The sequence below is a fragment of the Hyperoodon ampullatus genome, assembly GCF_949752795.1.
Source record: "Hyperoodon ampullatus genome assembly, chromosome: 12".
NCBI classification, from domain to species: Eukaryota; Metazoa; Chordata; class Mammalia; order Artiodactyla; family Ziphiidae; genus Hyperoodon; species Hyperoodon ampullatus.
The window spans coordinates 40,958,570-40,978,764 of NC_136925.1; the positions used below are offsets into that span (position 1 = coordinate 40,958,570).

Here is a 20,195-nt window from a genome sequence, read left to right on the forward strand (position 1 = left end):
TCTGGGATTTCTCCAACTGATTTGTAAGCGTGGTAAATAAGGGGTGAACCTGTCCAACTTCCAGCACGTTCCATCCAGAAGCAGACACGTTTTCCTCATTTGGCTGCCCGGAGTTAGCGGCCCTCTCCTGTAGGTGCCTGGCTCTGCTGAGTCAGCTGATGGGGGTGGGAGTGGGGTTCAGTGAGGGCAGAATAATATTGTTGATCACTAAGACGATGACCTGATTGCAGCTGGAAAAAATGATTCAGGAATTAATCTAGGATAAGAATCAAATGATTCTTTAGCCCACATATTCAAATATTTGCTGAGTGTCCACTGTGTGGTAGACACTTTACAGTCAGTGAGTCTGTTTATAGGGAAGCAGTTTGAAGTATCAGAATAATGATAATAATATTGTAACTAATATGTATTTAACATTAACCCTGTGCCAGACACATTCATGATACCATGTAACACAATCACCCTATGAGGTAGGTACTATTATTATTATTCCCACTCTATAAATGAGCAAATTGAGGCTCCAAAAGACTAAGGACAGGCCCAAAGTCTCTTAAGTGGCAAAGCTTCATCTGAGTGTTAGATTCCAAGGCTCAAAGTCTTAACTAAAGCATGTACTTTGGTGTCAGGAGACCTGTCTGTTTTATTTTGAACAAGTCACCTTGTTTCTGAGTTTCAGTTTCCCCATTTGAAAATTGGAAATGAACTAATTTTGTGAGCACCTGCTGAATTAAGATGTGTAAAATTCCTTCTACAAATAACAAATGCTGGAGAGGGTGTGGAAAAAGAAGAACCCTCTTACACTGTTGGTGGTAATGTAAACTGGTACAGCCACTATGGAGAACGGTATGGAGGTTCCTCAGAAAACTAAAAATAGAATTACCATATGATTCAGCAATCCCACTCCTGGGCATATACCCAGACAAAACTATAATTTGAAAAGATGCATGCACCGCTATGTTCATAGCAGCACTATTTACAATAGCCAGGTCATAGAAGCAACCTAAATGCCCATCGACGGATGAATGGTTAAAGAAGATGTGGTATATATACACAGTGGAATATTAGCCATAAAAAATAATGAAATAACACCATTTGCAGCAATGTCCTAGAGATTATCATGCTAAGTGAAGTAAGTCAGAAAGAGAAAGACAAATACCATATGATAACACTTATATGTAGAATCTAAAATGTGCCACAAATGAACTTATCTAAGAAACAGAAATAGACTCAGACATAAAGAACAGACTTGTGGTTGCCAAGGTGCTAAAGTCCAGGAGCTGATGTGATCTCCCTGAGGCTGCAGGCGAGCTCAGCTTCACACTCCTGTCCAACAATTTTTCAGGAACTTTTTACTTTGGGCTCTGGAGGTCCCCAGAGCCTCACCTGTGCAGTGTGTTGGGGTCCTCCCTGCCCACCAGCCCCTCCTGCTCTGTTCTCCATGGGTGTCAATGGCTCGAGACATGTTAGCCTTGCTGGTGTGTTAGTTTGCCAGTACATCAAGGGCCTCAAGCCAATGGAACTTGAATAGTCTCTTCAGAGGCTATTGAGGAATCAAGGCTCATGGGACCAGGGATTCAGCAGTGTATGGCTGCAGGTTGGGGCAGGGAAGCATGGGAGGGGTGAGTTCAGGGAGATTCGAGTCTATGATACATTGGCTTAGCTCTGACTTGGGACACAAAAGTAGAGCAGAGTCTATAATTGAACACTTTCTTCCTTATAAAATCAGACTTTTAAGACTTACCTGTACAGACACTTCCCTGGTGGTCCAGTGGTTAAGAATCCACCTTCCAATGCAGGGGACGCAGTTTCGATCCCTGGTCAGGGAACTAAGATCCCACATGCCATGGGGCAACTAAGCCCGTGCACCACAACTACGGAGCCTGTATGCTCTGGAGCCCGCACACCTCAACAAAAGATCCCACATGCCACAACTAAGACCCTACACGGCCAAATAAATAAATATTTTTTAAAAAAAGACTTACCTGTACATCCAAGAAAATCTCTAACGTTTGGTCCCTGATGGGGTAGGTGGGCACAGGGAGAGGCAGGGAATGAATGAAGAAGATGAAGTTACTTAGGGAACAGGAAGCTGTCAGTATATACTGGTACAGTGTGGGCTTCAGAGATAAAATGAGCAGCCATTACTGACTCATGGCAAATTCAGATAAGACATGAACACCCACAACTCCCAGACACTCTGTTGGGGGGAAATACCACAGACTGGTTTCCATAGTCAGAATTCACAATCTTAAATAAGAAAATATTCCTCTTCACCAACACAAGAATTTATGTACCCCCTTTGCATAACGCCATTTTACAGAATGGACCCTTTGTATTGAGTATGTGGTAAGTATTTGATAAGAGTGATCAAAAGGGGACAGGTCAGCCCCTCAGAACGTTCGGAGAGTATATTTTTAATATGAACTTATACCTAACAACATAGCTATTAAGAGAGATTCGGTGAGTGGGGGGAGGAGGGCAGATTCAGCTTTTTTGGGATCTGAAGTTACACAGGTTTAAGCCCTCTTTTGTGTGTGTGTGTGTATATATATATATATATACACACACACACAAAATCATGAACAAAATGTCTGTAACCACTTTGATGTCATCTGACAGAGGGGAAATCTTACAGAAGGAAAACAGAGTGGAAAGAGATAGTGGTCTTAACTGATTGCAGTGAATAGATCTTATTTTTGCAAATTTTTTACAAAGTTTACCAAGATTTATAACCAAATAAACCAGTTGCTAAGGTCTTTCTCAAGAGCCCGTGCAAGTGAGGGAAGTGAGTCTGAAGTTTGTGCTTCATTAGCTTCACAGTAAGTCTTCCTGCAGCTATTATGGGCCAAAACTATCACCAGAACAATCTAAATTGTGGAGTCCTCAAGGGAGAAACATATTATACGTTGTAGGACACAATCAAATCGGACAGGGACAGCATCATGGGCTCCAAATGTCAACTGGCCAAGACCAAGGCTGGACAGGACGCCTGCCACACTCTCCTTGACTGCATGGTGGAGTCGTATAAAGTGCATGGAGAAACAGCATGGTACAGTATCTGGACTGTGCAGGGTGGCATTAAATGATGTAGATATAGTATCTCATCTTTTCAGTCCTGTGAGTGACATTTTATTATGATCCTGAATTATCAAATGAGAAGACTGAGGTAAAGAGAGGTTGATCTGCCCAAGTGAGAAGGCTGATAGCCAGGTTTTTTGTTTGTTTGTTTGTTTTTTTAATCCACGTGCTTCCACTGCCCCTTACACTTCATTGCCTGTTGAGGTCAAGTTGATGTATGGTCCACAGTTAAACAGAACTGGTAACAAGGTCACCTGCCTGAAGTTTACCTACTTGTATGTGGGTTGTTTTCTGAGCTTTCCAATGCGGTGGTAAAGTACTCCTTGAAATGTTTACAACCAGAGACAGGTTTGATGTGCTACGTATGACTAGCTTCAAACTATTATAGATATACAGCATCACTGTTTTTAAAGTATAAAATCAGAAAGCTGTGCATACTAAGAAATGCTAGAGGAACAAAGTATGTTTGGCTTCGTGTATGACATATTTGTGAATTGTTATGCTGTAAAGCCCAATTTTTCTCCCAGTAAAGTGGGGTTTTTTTCCTTTTGAGTTAAAAACACTTTTTATCAAGGTTGCTGGATACAGGAGCAACATAGAAAAATCAAGCACCCCCCTTTATGCCCACAATAAACAGTAGAAAATATATTAGAAACTTAACATCTCTAGTTGTAATAAAAATATGTACCTAGGAATAAATACAAGAAATGTGCATGATTTATGGAGAAAATTATACTTCATTGAAAGACATTAAAGACGATCCAAGTAAATGGGGAGATAAACCACAATAATGGCTAAAAGGAGGAGACCTTCAAGATGGCGGAAGAGTAAGACGCGGAGATCACCTTCCTCCCCACAAATACATCAGAAATACATCTACATGTGGAACAACTCCTACAGAACACCTACTGAACGCTGGCAGAAGACCTCAGACCTCCCAACAGGCAAGAAACTCCCCACGTATCTGGGTAGGGCAAAAGAAAAAAGAATAAACAGAGACAAAAGAATAGGGACGGGACCTGCACCAATGGGAGGGAGCCGTGAAGGAGGAAAGGTTTCCACACACTAGGAAGCCCCTTCGCGGGCGGAGACTGCGGGTGGCGGAGGGGGGAAGCTTCGGAGCCGCGGAGGAGAGCGCAGCAACAGGGGTGCGGGGGGCAAAGCGGAGAGATTCCCGCACAGAGGATCGGTGCCGACCGGCACTCACCAGCCCGAGAGGCTTGTCTGCTCACCCGCCGGGGCGGGCGGGGCTGGGAGCTGAGGCTAGGGCTTCGGTCGGAGCGCAGGGAGAGGACTGGGGTTGGCGGCGTGAACACAGCCTGAAGGGGGCTAATGCGCCACAGCTAGCCGGGAGGGAGTCCGGGAAAAAGTCTGGACCTGCCGAAGAGGCAAGAGACCATTGTTTCGGGGTGTGCGAGGAGGGGGGATTCAGAGCACCGCCTAAATGAGTTCCAGAGACAGGCACGAGCCGCGGCCATCAGCGTGGACACCAGAGACGGGCATGAAACTCTAAAGCTGCTGCTGCAGCCACCAAGAAGCCTGTGTGCGAGCACAGGTCACTCTCCACACCTCCCCTCCCGGGAGCCTGTGCAGCCCGGCACTGCCAGGGTCCTGTGATCCAGGGACAACTTCCCCGGGAGAACACAGGGTGCGCCTCAAGCTGTTGCAATGTCACGCCAGCCTCTGCCGCCGCAGGCTCGCCCCGCATTCCGTACGCCTCCCTCTCCCCGGCCAGAGCCCCCGAATCAGCTGCTCCTTTAACCCCATCCTGTCCGGGCGGGAACAGACGCCCTCAGGCGACCTACTCACAGAGGCGGGGCCAAACCCAAAGCTGAACCCTGGGAGCTGTGCGAACAAAGAAGAGAAAGGGAAATCTCTCCCAGCAGCCTCAGGAGCAGCGGATTAAATCTCCACAGTCAACTTGGTGTACCCTCCATCTGTGGAATACCTGAATAGACAACAAATCATCCCAAATTGAGGCAGTAGGCTTTGGAAGCAATGATATATATATATATATTTCCTTTTCCTCTGTTTGTGAGTGTATATGTGTATGCTTCTGTGTGTGATTTTGTCTGTATAGCTTTGTTTTTACCATTTGTCCTAGGGTTCTGTCTGTCCTTTTTTTTTTTTTTTAGTGTAGTTTTTAGCACTTGTTATCATTGCTGGATTTGTTTTTTTTGGTTTGCTTTCTTCCTTCCTTCCTTCCTTCCTTCCTTTCTTTTTTTCCTTCTTTCTTTCTTTCTCCCTTTTATCCTGAGCCGTGTGGATGACAGGTTATTGGTTCTCCAGCTGGGTGTCAGGCCTGTGCCTCTGAGGTGGGAGAGCCAAGTTCAAGACACTGGTCCACCAGAGACCTCCCAGCTCCAAGTAATATCAAACAGTGAAAATCTCCCAGAGATCTCCATCTCAACACCAAGACCCAGCTCCACTCAACGACCAGCAACCTACAGTGCTGGACACCCTGTGCCAAACAACTAGCAAGACAGGAACACAACACCACCCATTAGCAGAGAGGCTGCCTAAAATCATAATAAGGTCACATACACCACAAAACACACCACCGGACGTGGACCTGCCCACCAGAGAGACAAGATCCAGCCTCATCCACCAGAACACAGGCACTAGTCCCCTCCACCAGGAAGCCTACACAACCCACTGAACCAACCTTAGCCACTGGGAGCAGACACCAAAAACAACAGGAACTACAAACCTGCAGCCTGAGAAAAGGAGACCCCAAAAGTTAAGCAAAATTAGAAGACAGAAATACACACAGCAGATGAAGGAGCAAGGTAAAAACCCACCAGACCAAACAAATGAAGAGGAAATAGGCAGTCTACCTGAAAAAGAATTTAGAGTAATGATAGTAAAGATTCCAAAATCTTGGAAATAGAATGGAAAAAATACAAGAAACGTTTAACAAGGACCTCGAAGAACTAAAGAGCAAACAAACAATGATGAACAACACAATAAATGATATTAAAAATTCTCTAGAAGGAATCAATAGCAGAATAACTGAGGCAGAAGAACGGATAAGTGACCTGGAAGATAAAATACTGGAAATAACTACTGCAGACCAGAATAAAGACAAAAGAATGAAAAGAATTAAGGACAGTCTCAAAGACCTCTGGCACAACATTAAATGCACCAACATTCGAATTATAGGGGTCCCAGAAGAAGAAAAGAAAAAGAAAGGGACTGAGAAAATATTTGAAGAGATTATAGTTGAAAACTTCCCTAGTATGGGAAAGGATATAGATAATCAAGTCCAGGAAGCACAGAGAGTTCCATACAGGATAAATCCAAGGAGAAACACATGCCAAGACACATATTAATCAAACTATCAAAAATTAAATACAAAGAAAAAATATTAAAAGCAGCAAGGAAAAAACAACAAATAACATATAAGGGAATCCCCATAAGGTTAACAGCTAATCTTTCAGCAGAAACTCTGCAAGCCAGAAGGGAGTGGCAGGACATATTTAGAGTGATGAAAGGGAAAAACCTACAACCGAGATTACTCTACCCAGCAAGGATCTCATTCAGATTCTATGGAGAAATTAAAACCTTTACAGACAAGCAAAAGCTAAGAGAATTCAGCACCACCAAACCAGCTTTGCAACAAATGCTAAAGGAACTTCTCTAGGCAGGAAAAACAAGAAAAGGAAAAGATCTACAATAACAAACCCAAAACAATTAACAAAATGGTAATAGGAACATACATATCGATATTTGCCTTAAATGGATTAAATGCTCCAACCAAAAGACATAGACTGGCTGAATGGATACAAAAACAAGACCCATCTATATGCTGTCTACAAGAGACCCACTTCAGACCTAGGGATACATAGAGACTGAAAGTGAGGGGATGGAAAAAGATATTCCATGCAAATGTAAATCAAAAGAAAGTTGGAGTAGCAATACTCATATCAGACAAAATAGACTTTAAAACAAAGACTATCACAAGAGACAAAGAAGGACACTACATAATGATCAAGGGATCGATCCAAGCAGAAGATATAATAATTGTAAATATTTATGGCCCCACATAGGAGCACCTCAATACATAAGGCAAACACTAAGAGCCATAAAAGGGGAAATCGACAGTAACACAATCATAGTAGGGGACTTTAACACCCCACTTTCACCAATGGACAAATCATCCAAAATGCAAATAAATAAGGAAACACAAGCTTTAAATGATACATTAAACAAGATGGACTTAATTGATATTTATAGGACATTCCATCCAAAAACAACAGAATACACATTTTTCTCAAGTGCTCATGGAACATTCTCCAGGATAGATCATATCTTGGGTCACAAATCAGGCCTTGGTAAATTTAAGAAAATTGAAATTGTATCAAGTATCTTTTCCGACCACAATGCTATGAGACTAGATATCAATCACAGGAAAAGATCTGTAAAAACTACAAACACATGGAGGCTAAACAATACACTACTTAATAACGAAGTGATCACTGAAGAAATCAAAAAGGAAATTAAAAAATACCTAGAAACAAATGACAATGGAGACACGACAACCCAAAACCTATGGGATGCAGCAAAAGCAGTTCTAAGAGGGAAGTTTATAGCAGTACAATCCCACCTTAAGAAACAGGAAACATCTCAAGTAAACAACCTGATCTTGCACCTAAAGCAATTAGAGAAAGAAGACAAAAACCCCCCAAAGTTAGCAGAAGGAAAGAGATCATAAAAATCAGATCAGAAATAAATGAAAAAAAATTTTTTAATATTGGGAACACATCCAGATGTCAATTTCTTAGATGATCTACAAACTTAAAATGTTTGGGGACTTCCCTGGTGGCGCGGTGATTAAGAATCCACCTGCCAATGCAGGGGACACAGGTTCAAGCCCTGGTCTGGGAAGATCCCACATACCTCAGAGCAACTAAGCCAGTGCACCACAACTACTGATCCTGCACTCTAGAGCCTGCGAGCCACAACAACTGAAGCCTGTGTGCCTAGAACCTGTGCTCTGCAACAAGAGAAGCCACTGCAATAAGAAGTTTGCGTACAACAAAGAGTAGTTCCCTGCTTGCTGCAACTAAAGAAAGCCCGCGCAGCAATGAAGACCCAACACAGACATACATACATTACATACATACATACATACATAAATAAATAAAAATCAAGTTCCCTTAAAAAAAAAAAGTTTGCAATACACTAAAATGCCACAGCTTCTATGTACAGGGAATGAGACTTATGGAGAGAATTTGGTAAATTTAGGAAAAATCAGACTGTTAGGCTAGAAAACTCACTCCTGGCCCCTAGCAGATGTGTGTCCCTTAACTGGGCCAAACACAAGCACACGTGTCTGCATATTCAAGCCCTCTTCCTTCAGGGTGCTGGAAAGCAAGATATCTTTTTGTGTAGCTATAATTTTTATGGTTAGACAAGTGTTGTTTGATGGGCATTTCTGAATGACTTGAAAACTTGAATTTAGAGCTATGATTCTCCTAAGAGAGGAATGAATATCAGAAATAGCATCTTCAAGTGGCTTTGTCAAAAGAAACACACTCTCACATGCCCCCTCCTCTTCCCAGTCGACATTCCCGGTGTTGGGGGGAGGGGATCCTGATACTGAAGGGAGTGTATAGCAGTCCCTCAGGCCTGCAAGAATCAGTGACACAGAAGAACAAATACGGAAAAATATTTTGTGGCAATAAGAAAGCAGTGTAAAAAAAAATGCGAATTCTCATCTTGCTTTTTATTTCTTCTACTTTTACAAAACCATTGTTTCAAAACTTTCTTACAAACTTAAAAAAAAAGACACATACACATGACATGCAGGAGATGAGAATAATATTCCTCCAATACAACAGCATTAAACAATATTTCAGGTGCTACACAGCACGTCTGGCACATTTATTTATCAAGACCAGAATCCTCAGAGTTAACCACTGCGATATTTTCTAACGCAGTATTATCGGTTGTGGAAAGTAATTTGCCTGAACTGCTCTCTTTTTCAGTCTCCTCCCAAGTAGTCGTCAGAGGCTTCCCGAGGGTTTCTGGAAGCATGAACGTTAGCACTCCACTCACGAAGGCCAAAGTCCCAACAAGCAACTAGAAGGAATTAAAAAAAGAATAAGTGACACATCGAGAAAGAAGGGTATCCTTCAGAGAATAATCATTTCGGAACCTTTTTCAGAGGGCAATAGAATTGAATTTGACCTAACAGTTGTCATTTATTCCTCAGTGAGACCTTTCGGTTACTTATGCTGGTCCAGGGGTTCTTTAATTTGTTGACTAGGCTTAATCTGATCACTCATTAACCACCTACTAAATAAATCCCAGTTACTACCTGCATTATTACTCATGTAGGCACTGTCCTAGGAGCTACACAGGGGGAAAAAAAGTCCCTGCCCTGTCTTCCCAGACTCCAGAGTCTCATGGGGAAACCCAGAGTCTTGGATTTGGACTTGACGGCCAGACACTGTCTTAGTCAACCTTGCCCTGGCCCAAAAAATTGACATGCTATCAGCATCCAATAAATGGTGGGGAATGAATGAATGCATGCATGCACAAATGAATGTTTCAATGAACCAAAACCTACAGAATTTAGGGGGAAACAAAACAGAGGCAATGGAAACTAGCTTCTACTATAGGGGAGGGGTGGGTCCAAGTGATTTCCTGTAAAAATTCAGTATTTCTTAACTTTCCAGGTTTTGACACATAAAAGGCAAACTTTTAGACTAGCACAAAGGTGTTTGCTTTTAAAAGTGCAAATCACATTAAAAACTAAAGTCTGAACATCTATTCTCTGTTGATCACTATGTAGATTTTGGGTGGATTTTAGAACTAAATCTCTATATGGTCTGTAAAAACTTTGTCCTTACATAATTTAAACCCCTTTAGCAAAAAATACTGCCTGGGAAGACCCCATAAAAATAAATTAAGGCATGTTTTTTCTGATAAGTCTGCACACTTGGTGCTTTTACAGCCTCTGAGACACAGTGCAACTGTGACATGCTGTGAGGCCACATCACTAACAGATGTGACCCGGGAAGACAGCTTCTTACTTTGTTTGCAGAACACTGACAACCTAAATCTAGAAATACATGAGTAAGCCTAGAAGCAGTAACAGAATCTAAAGTGACATTGCAAAGGACGTAGAAACCCCAGAAGAGCCCTCTGCCAGGGTCTGAAAAACACTGAATAAGTCTAAACAAGAAATAGAATCAAACGGAAGATCCAAGACAAGACTGGCTTTTTTTTTTTTTTTTTTTTTTTTTTTTTTTTGTTTCTTTGTTTTTGTGGTACGCGGGCCTCTCACTGTTGTGGCCTCTCCCGTTGCGGAGCACAGGCTCCGGACGCGCAGGCTCCGCCGCCATGGCTCACGGGCCCAGCCGCTCCGTGGCACGTGGGATCTTCCCGGACCGGGGCACGAACCCGTGTCCCCTGCATCGGCAGGCGGACTCTCAACCACTGCGCCACCAGGGAAGCCCAAGACTGGCTTTTCCTTTTTAACTTGGTAGTAAGAATAGTCAGGCACTAAACAAACTCAGAACCCTCCATCTCTTCTCTCACTCTCAGCAGAAGATCTGGTCTCCCACAGCCCTTGGCCAGCTCCCCCAACCCCACTATAAGCATCCCCAAAACCTCCCCCCACCCCCCACCCCAGCCAGGAGGAGCCTTTGTCGCCTCTCACCTCCTCCTGCGGGTGGGAGGTGGAAGGGTGCCAGTGGGGTGGGGTCTTCCTCCATCAGCAGACCTCCCTTCTTACCCGCTGATTTGTTTTTTTGGAACGCATCAATTGGATCTAACTTTTTAAAAGATCTGTATTGGAGTATAGTTGATTTACAATGTTGTGTTGGTTTCTGCTGCACAGCAAAGTGGATCAGTTATACCTATACATATATCCCCTCTTTTTCAGATTATTTTCGCATATGGGTCATTACAGAGTATTGAGAAGAGTTCCCTGTGCTATACAGCAGGTCCTTGTTGATTATCTACTTTATATATAGTAGTCTGTATATGTCAATCCCAATTCTCACTGATGTTTGATCCTTTCCTTTCCACTGGCTAGCTTCCCTCGGTAAAAATAGAAGTTCTTGAGCCTCTTAAAACTTCTGTACCCACTCTGCCCAGGAACTTGTACTTGCGACCTGTATGACCCTGGGCAAGTGATTTAACTTTCCTGCTCCTCAGTTTCCTTATCTGTAAAATGGAAATAATACTATTACCTGCCCCCAAAGGACTGTTGAAAGGATTAAATTAAGTAACACATTTAGGGCACTCAAAACAGGGACTGGCTTATGTTAAGGAGTCAATAACTGGTAGCTATCATTACTACTCTCGAGTCTTTTGAAACAAGCAAAAGAGGTCCTCTGCCTCAGCTCACACCCACTGCAGCCCCCAGCCCATCCTCTCCACAGCGCTCACTGCTTCTCCTTCCATCCTGCTCCCCACAGCATGGCCCACTCCCACCACCCACAGAAGCTGCTCTTCCCAGGCCACAGATTCCTAGCTGCCAAACCCGATGCACGTTTTCCTGTTCTGCTCTTTCTTAGCCGCTGTCCTGTCCTGGCTTCCTCACCTGCCCTCCTCCTTTGGGGCTCTGGTCACCTCCCTGTCTCCCCGGCTACTGCATCTCAGTCTCTGCCCTGGACCCCTCTTCCCATCAGGCTTTAAATGCCACCATTCCTAGGGTTCTGCTCTTCAGTCTCCCTCACCTCTTCATAAGCTGACTCCCAAATCTGTACCTCCCATGGGGGTGTCCCCTGAGCTCCAGACCTGCCTCCTGGACGCCTCCGCCGTCAAGCAGGTACCTCACACTCATCACCCACAATTCAAGTGCACTGTCCTTCCCCACCTCAACCTTGTTCCTCCTCCGGGTTCCCTCCAGCCCCGAGAACAACCTTCCCATCCCTCCAGCTGCCCCTCTCCACCATATGCAAACTCATCATGGGTCCTGTGGATACAACTTTTCCATGCTGTCCTCTCCAACCCAACTTTAGGTCTGAATGTTCTTCTGTTCTGCTCTCCTTTGAGATCCTGCCCATCCTTTCACCCATATCTCCTGGCTCCCTCAACCCACCCTGGGTGTCAGCAGTAATGCTTGCACCCAAACTCAAACTGGTCAAGTTCCTTTTCCCTCTAAGTTTTTGCCTTCCTGTTTCCTCCGCGTGGAACTCCCTTCTCTCCTCCTCCACCTTGCTGACTCTCACTGGCTCCTCCAGACACAGATTAAAGCCCCCTCCTCTGAGAAACCTCCCCTCTGGCCCTAGCCTCGGTTGGTAGCCCTCGCCTACAACCCCATAACCCCAGCTTTTCCCTACCACAGCCCTCTTCTCTGGGGCTTCTGCCTTCTGCACCAGACAGGACATCTCTCAGGACAAATGCTATTTCTTTCATCTCTGCTGCTTATCACCTAGCAGGGAAGCTAATTCAAAATCAGCACTCAACCTTTGCCAAATGAGTTCATGAATACAAACAGGATATGAATTAGGTGTCCACTTTTTTTCCTTAGATTACTAAAAAAAATGATGGTTGATAATAAAAGCAACAGAAGGAGTGATTTTCATGTGCTTCTTTTTGAAAGAGAAAATATAAGCTTATCTTCTAGATTACCATTTCTATTCCTCAAAGTGAAAATACTGGCTCCCTAGGCAGTTTGACACCCATGAATAAGCTTAATGAGAAATTTAATAATTTATTTTTTTACTCATTAAAAATAACAAGTAACATCTACTACATCCAAAGGAAGTACCTTCACAGAATACTTTTGCAAATATACACAAGACCCTGCTGACAGAGGTTGTCCTGGGGAAGGGGGGGACCAGGGTCAGGGTGGAGGAAGAACTTATTTCTCTGCATCCCTTTTAGGACTGTTTATTTGTTTGACTTTTGCAAAAGGCATGGTATTTGGGTTTGAACCCAAGTTCTGTCACTTAAATAGGGATAACAAAATCAGTACCTGCAATCTGTGAAGACTACTTCTCGTAAAGCACTTAAAATAGAGCTTGTGGGAATCCCTGGTTGCTCAGTGGTTGAGAGTCCGCCTGCCGATGCAGGGGACATGGGTTCGTGCCCCGGTCCAGGAAGATACCACATGCCGCAGAGCGGCTGGGCCCGTGAGCCATGGCTGCTGAGCCTGCGCGTCCAGAGCCTGTGCTCCGCAACGGGAGAGGCCACAACAGTGAGAGGCCCGCGTACCACAAAAAAAAAAAAAAAAAAAAAATAGAGCTTGTTACATAACAAGCACTATTTAAGTACCTGTTAAATAAAATTTAAAAACCCCTTTTAATTCTGTAGTCCATAATGGACCGTTATGGATGTCCTTTAAAAAAAATCTTTGGGCTTCCCTGGTGGCGCAGTGGTTGAGAGTCCGCCTGCCGATGCAGGGGACACGGGTTCGTGCTCCGGTCCAGGAAGATCCCACATGCCGCGGAGCGGCTGGGCCCGTGAGCCATGGCTGCTGAGCCTGCGCGTCCAGAGCCTGTGCTCCGCAACGGGAGAGGCCACAACAGTGACAGGCCCGCGTACCACAAAAAAAAAAAAAAAAAAAAATAGAGCTTGTTACATAACAAGCACTATTTAAGTACCTGTTAAATAAAATTTAAAAACCCCTTTTAATTCTGTAGTCCATAATGGACCGTTATGGATGTCCTTTAAAAAAAATCTCTGGGCTTCCCTGGTGGCGCAGTGGTTGAGAGTCCGCCTGCCGATGCAGGGGACACGGGTTCGTGCTCCGGTCCAGGAAGATCCCACATGCCGCGGAGCGGCTGGGCCCGTGAGCCATGGCCGTTGAGCCTGCGCGTCCGGAGCCTGTGCTCCGCAATGGGAGAGGCCACAACAGTGAGAGGCCCGCATACCGCAAAAAAAAAAAAAGAAAAAGAAAAAAAAAAAAAATCTTTATTTTGTTTTAGTGATTTTATAGCAGTTTGCTTTTATAGATTTGTCTATCTTCTTCTGTGTGTCTTAGCTTATTTTTAAAAACATCTTTCCCATTTTTATCTTTTATTTATTTAACAACGAACATAAAGTGCTAGCACAAAGGAGATGCTTCTGGAAAAGTCCATGACCTAAAAAGAGTGGTGGATTCTCCAAAACTCCTTCCTGTGTAGGCCAGACCCAACGCCCCCAATGAAGCAAACTTGACTGAGTGCCTGTTACTGGGACATGAGAGAGAACCATGCTGAGCCAATGATCCCCAAAGAGCAGACGCATACCACCTGTGTATATGCCTGGTGTTTTTTTTTTTTTTTTTTTTAAGGACGTCTCAAACAATTTGTTTTACTACTTATGAGATTGTTAGTGTATTTTAGAAAAACATGTAACTAGTATAACACCCATGATTTCACTGTTATTGTTGTTTAGGGCAAAGCTAAATTTTAAAAGCCATTCTATTTGATTTAAAATATTAAGTAAGGGCTTCCCTGTTGGCGCAGTGGTTGAGAGTCTGCCTGCCAATGCAGGGGGCACGGGTTCGTGCCCCGGTCCGGGAGGATCCCACATGCCGCGGAGCGGCTGGGCCCGTGAGCCATGGCCGCTGAGCCTGCGCGTCTGGAGCCTGTGCTCCGCAACGGGAGAGGCCACAACAGTGAGAGGCCCGCGTACCGCAAAAAAAATAAAAATAAAAATAAAAGTAAATTAAGTAAATTATAGCATGAATGGCACGCAAGGTGAGAGAAATGCTCCGGTGGACCCAGTTGTGGGTACATAAAATGCCCTATCCTGCAAGAGTTCAACAATTTAACTGGGGGACAAAGACATACATGTGAATAATACAGCCAGACTGCGACAGCGGGCTGCAGAAAGGGTACACATGAAATACTGTGCAGACCTGGGAAAGGGAGAGGTTGCATCACTGGATCTGGGTGGGCTTCTTAAAGAAGTGGAGTTTGCTCTGGTCTTAAAAGAGGTTTAGCTGCCTCATCTAAACCCCTAGAGCTTTGGGCCTTCCACTAGTCGTCCGACAGAGACAGTGCAGGAGGACGAACTAGGAATGAGGCAAGTGGGTCCAGCTCTGGTCTCACTTCCCCAGCCATGCAAGTCACAGCCACTAAAGCTCCAGGACACCCTCATCCAGAAGAACCTGGTGAGGCCGTTGCTCTCCACGAAGCCCAGGAAGACGCTGTGAAAGGGACTTCATAGACATACTGGGAAGAAATCACTGCCTTAATGCATCTTACGGTCCTGGGAGCCCTCAGGGCTCTGACCCAGATGGAGTGCAAGCTTCTGAGGCAGGCTGGGTCCTAAAAGTTCTTGGATTTACCTCTTAAAAAGGAAAAAAAAAAAAAAAAAAAAGGTCTATATCTGTCTATCTACCTATCTACCATAAAATATGATATAATTTTTTAAATGCATAAAACAAATGCACAGTTTAAGAAATAATTATAAAGCAAACACATCATGGTCTTGATCACCCACAAGAAAACACTGCTTGCACCCCAGAAGCCTCTCCTTCTCTCCTCCACAGGTGGTCCTGGTTTAGTCAATTAGCCTTATCTGCTTTTCTGGTTTTAACATTACTTTCATGGCTACAGAATGTATAAAACTGGTCCTATTCTCTTAAAAAAAAAAAAGTACACGAAGTTTGGGGGGCGGGGAGGAGCATTCTCTGCAGAGGGGATGTTCGGGCAGAGGAGGCCGGTGGAGATGAATGAGAACAGGGTGTGGAGAGGAGGGGGGAGTGTGTGGGGAAACAAAACAAAATAGGGAACATGGGCAGGGGGTCAATCTGGAAAGGCCCTGAGTATCAGGCAGAGTTTGGGTTTTGCTCTGGAGGTGAAGGGCAGTTGGACCAGAGCTCCGGTTCAGCAAACTACTCTGATGGGGCCGGGGGCGTGTGCAGGGAGGCAACCAGGGAGGCAGGCGGTGATGAGGGGCTGGACTGGAGGCAGGTGAGTAGGCTGGTTGTGAGAGAGAAGGAGAGGACTCGGTGTCGTAGGTTGGAGGGGGTGGGAGAATAAAAAGTTGGTGCTCAAGTGTCACGCTGCAGGCCACGGACTCCTACCGCAGAGCGGAGACAGGTGGAGGAAACGCAAGTCACCGGCCGGCTGGGTTTGGGAAACGGTGAAGCTGTTTAGTCGCCCAGGGAGACTATCCATGGGGCTAGTGGGTCTGCAGCTTGGAAGAGAAGTCAGAATCAGGAGAGGTCACCCGCGCAGGGACTGAAAAAGACAGCCAGAATGGCTCTTGGAGAGTGGAGCAATCAGAAGAAGACGGGAGCACAGGAGGAGCCCCAGAGGGAACAGCCTAGAGAACGAGGACCAAGAAGTCCCGGAGAGGGAGCCTGGAGGGGGAGGGAGGGCCGGCACACCCAGGGTTCTCCCGTAGGTGGTGCAGCCCCTCAGGCCACCCCCCACATTCCCCACTGTCCCCATCTCCCTGCCCCCACCCCTCCCCTCCCCTCCCCTCATCCTCCTCCTGACCCGGGTGTGTAACAGTGCTCCGTGTGGTTTCCCAAACTCTCAGCCCGGCCACGAGGACACGTGCAAACTGCACAGAACCCCTCGCACACTTCATAACCAGGAGGACGGCTCACACTGCCGGAGCCAGGAGGAAGCACGCAGGCAGCCTTGCCTGTGAAGAGCCCCTCAAGTTTCGGGGAAGCTGGAAACCACAGATCCCTACACCTCTCCAGCAGACACCACTGGGTCCTTCCGGGAGCAGCAGCCTCCAGAACTGGCCTTGACCAGCCGTCACACGGTGGGAACACAGAGGCAAGGGCTGGGGGTGAGAGGCAGCCTGCGGATCCAGACAGAGGGGCGCAGGCTGAGAGACCAGAGACCAGAGCTCTCCCTGTGCAGTCCCGGCTTCACGATGTGCTGAGGAGAGGCCCTGCTCTGGCTGGCAGAGCTGCAATTGATTAACAGCTCACAGCGGGAGGCAGGGCGGGATGGGGAAGAGGGGGAGAAGGCAATCAACGAACAAGAAAAGCAGCAACCCACCACCCTACTTACCAGCTGGTGAGCTGTTAATTAGGTTTCTATAAACCCCCGTAACCGAATTATAAATTGGCTTCCAATAAATAAAAATACAGAAGGCAGTCGGCTCTTCTGCCTCGCTGCTATCTCAGTAAAGTTCTATAAACTGATGAACACCTGTGGCATGAAGATCCAAACGCTGGAGAGGTAAATGCAGAATGGGGCCGCGATGCTCCCCACACGGCCCACCGTGCTGCCACTCCCCACAGCCAGCGACCTGGAAACGCGGAGAGGATTAATACAGCAGCAAGAACAGAAGACAAGAAAGGCACAGGATGCAGAGAGTGAGGGAACAGCTGCCCAGAGCCCCTGTCCACCCTTCCAGCAGAGAATAAATAGTAAAACTTAACTTAGCTTAATATACTTGGAAATAATTTTACTTTAATTTTTAAAGAATTGTTCATGATTTATATTCTCATTCTATGAAACAGCCGTGTAAACAAGCATGAAGATAATTCAAGACAATTCAAGACCAAAAAGGAAGGTAAACCAATCATCATCAGCTATGCAGATGAGGCCCTTACATATACTCATTGAGTCTAATATTGCAGATAACATCAGTCTTCTAGAGCAGTTTATTTGGGGTATGGAGCGGGGATTTGGGAAAGCAAAAGATTTATATCTATGGAACATCCTATTTCAGTGTTTTAAAGTCAAGCAATATCTTAATGTGCTTTCCTTTAAAAGTTATTTAAACCTTATAGAATGTCTAGTAGGAAGCAAAGAATGTGCCTTCAACATGAATAAGTATCTCTTATTAAGCCTAGGAGAAAGGCCCCAGGAGAAACCAAACCTGCCAAACAGCTTGATCTCAGACTTCCAGCCTCCACAACTGTGAGAAAATTCACTTCTGTTGTTTGAGCCCCTCAGTCTGTGGTGCTTTGTTATGGCGGCCCTAACAAACTAACACAACTGACATCAGGACATCAAGAGATACAACCTGAGAAAATTAGCCTTGAGTCGATGTTAAGTCAACTGTATTTGAGACTTAAAATGGTTTTAGGATAATAAGAGTGTTATTTCAAAACAAGTTCTTTAATATCCTTGCTAATGACGTATAGACAAAGCCTCAGATTCAGAATTAGCATCATCATGTAACCCTCCCATAGCTCGGAGCTCCAGTAACTTCCATGGAAAGAAAGCATTTATACTCAAAGGCCAGATGTAATCAAATGACACATAAGTGAAAGATAACAAGAAAACAACAGAAAAATAAGTAACTCTTACCTTACAGTGGTTGGATACAGCTCTGCTGTATAAAGGTATATAAGGCCAAACGCTGCCCCTATGGAAAATTTTCCAGCCATAGTTGCCACCACACACCAAACATGGTAATCCTGAAAAAATATATATTAGCAAAATAGACCATCATTTTGTCATCAGGTAATATTTTTAAAAGAAAAATAGAAAATCCTTAAAATTATTACTTAAAACTTTCTAATTCTCCAGTATTTTTCAGAACAATGAAGAGTTTTATTTTGTAAACTCGACTCATGGTCTGCAAAAGCTTTCCATCTTTATGAAATTTAGAGGAAAGTTTTATTGTGCCTCCCTGCAGCCTTGGAGATTTCAAATTACCAAATAAGAAAAGCTATTTGGGAAGAGACACTTTGGAATGGGACCCTCCCAGATGGTTTCTGCTGTCGTCCCTGACATGTTCTACTTCCTGCAGTGGTTCTCAGAGACCTCCCACAGTCCATCTTTTCTCTCCTCCTCTGTCTGGCAGCTGGGTGTTGAGACCCAGGTGACCTTGGAGCTCATGTGTGAGGAGTGGCAGCACCTCTGTCAACCCGAGTCCCTGAATGATTCCATGGAGCCAATCACCCCCTTCACCACTCCCACAGCCACCAACGAGGTACACCCACATTGAACTTTCTATGAGCAAGAAATAAATGTCTATGATGTGAAGTTACTGAGATTCGGTGGTGCCTCTACTAAGGCAACCAGTGTCACCTTGTCACCTTAATTACTATTGTAGACGATATTTGTTGAATGAATTAATGGGACTTAAAAATTTTTGTATTGTGTTGACATTACCATTTGGAGAGAAGTTTTATTAGAGGGAAAAAATTTGTGGCTAAGGGTTAGTACTCTATTTCTAGAAATCCCCATCAGCCACTTTCCTGTCTTCCACATTACCACTGGGGCTTAACCACCGTAGAACCTGAAGGTTCTAGGGTTTCCCTAAATCTTCACCGCTCAAAGACAGCTGCCATCAACTCAACAAATATAACTGCAAGCTACTTAAAAACACGAACAAAAAGGGTATGGATGAAGCTCCCTCAAATTGGCAGAGACCTCCTTGTCTTAGGCAGCTTTAATTGATGTGTATCAGTTGTATATATCAATCACCTGGAAACGTCAATACATAAAACATTTGATTCACCAAACCTGACAATTAAGTGAAGCGTTACTATAAAAGGAAGTCACTGGTTAGCTTAAGTTAAACTTCAAACAATATGCAAAACTTAAAATGCCTTGATCTAAATGTTGAGATACTATTGCTTAATAATTATTAAATCGATTTAAAACAAAGTATTATAAAGTATTGTTATAGTGACCATATTTTCCATATTGAGAATGAAAATACAGGTTTTCCATTCTGGGGGGAAAGAGGAGAGCACCTCTGGGTGGAAGAGGTGTTCTAGGGGGTAGAGTTTGCCAAAATACAGGAATGTGAAAGTCGTTTCAGTAGTTTATGGCACTGTTTCTCACTAAGAAATTGAATTTTAAAAACAAGCTCCTCGGGGGATTTATGCACACTAGAAATTGGAAACTACTAATCTACCACAGTGAAAAAAAAAACAAGACTACTTAAACTGGAACAATCCTGAGCATAAGACTCATCATATCTTTCAGCTGTCTCCATGGCTCCCTCCCTCCTTCAGGTTTCTGATCAAACATCACCTTCTCTGAGAGGCACACCATCTTCAATCACCTTAGATAAAATAAAATAGTTCACATGTGCGTTCCCCTCCATACACAGTCATTCTCCATCCCTCATCTTATTTTGTTTTTCTTCACTATACTCAGAGAAACTTGACTTACTGCACATCCTCAGCACCTAGAAAAGAACCTGGCACATACTAGATGCTGGATAGATCTTTCATGAATGAATAAAAGTTTAAGATGACGATAATTACTGGAAGGTGCAATCTACTCTTC

At 44.4% G+C, this 20,195-nt stretch overlaps 1 protein-coding gene across 1 annotated transcript in view; it reads right to left on the reverse strand.

Moving 5' to 3' along the window:
* Window positions 1-8,964: 8,964 nt before the first annotated feature.
* The window catches only part of SLC22A16 (solute carrier family 22 member 16), a gene marked incomplete at both ends in the record, with an annotated part of 28,368 nt that continues 17,137 nt past the window's right edge, over window positions 8,965-20,195 (reverse strand). The window contains 3 exons of the mRNA XM_079716720.1: window positions 8,965-9,162; window positions 17,148-17,247; window positions 18,258-18,367. Coding sequence (XP_079572846.1) covers window positions 8,965-9,162; window positions 17,148-17,247; window positions 18,258-18,367 — 408 coding nt within the window. The remainder of the gene's footprint in view (window positions 9,163-17,147; window positions 17,248-18,257; window positions 18,368-20,195) is intronic.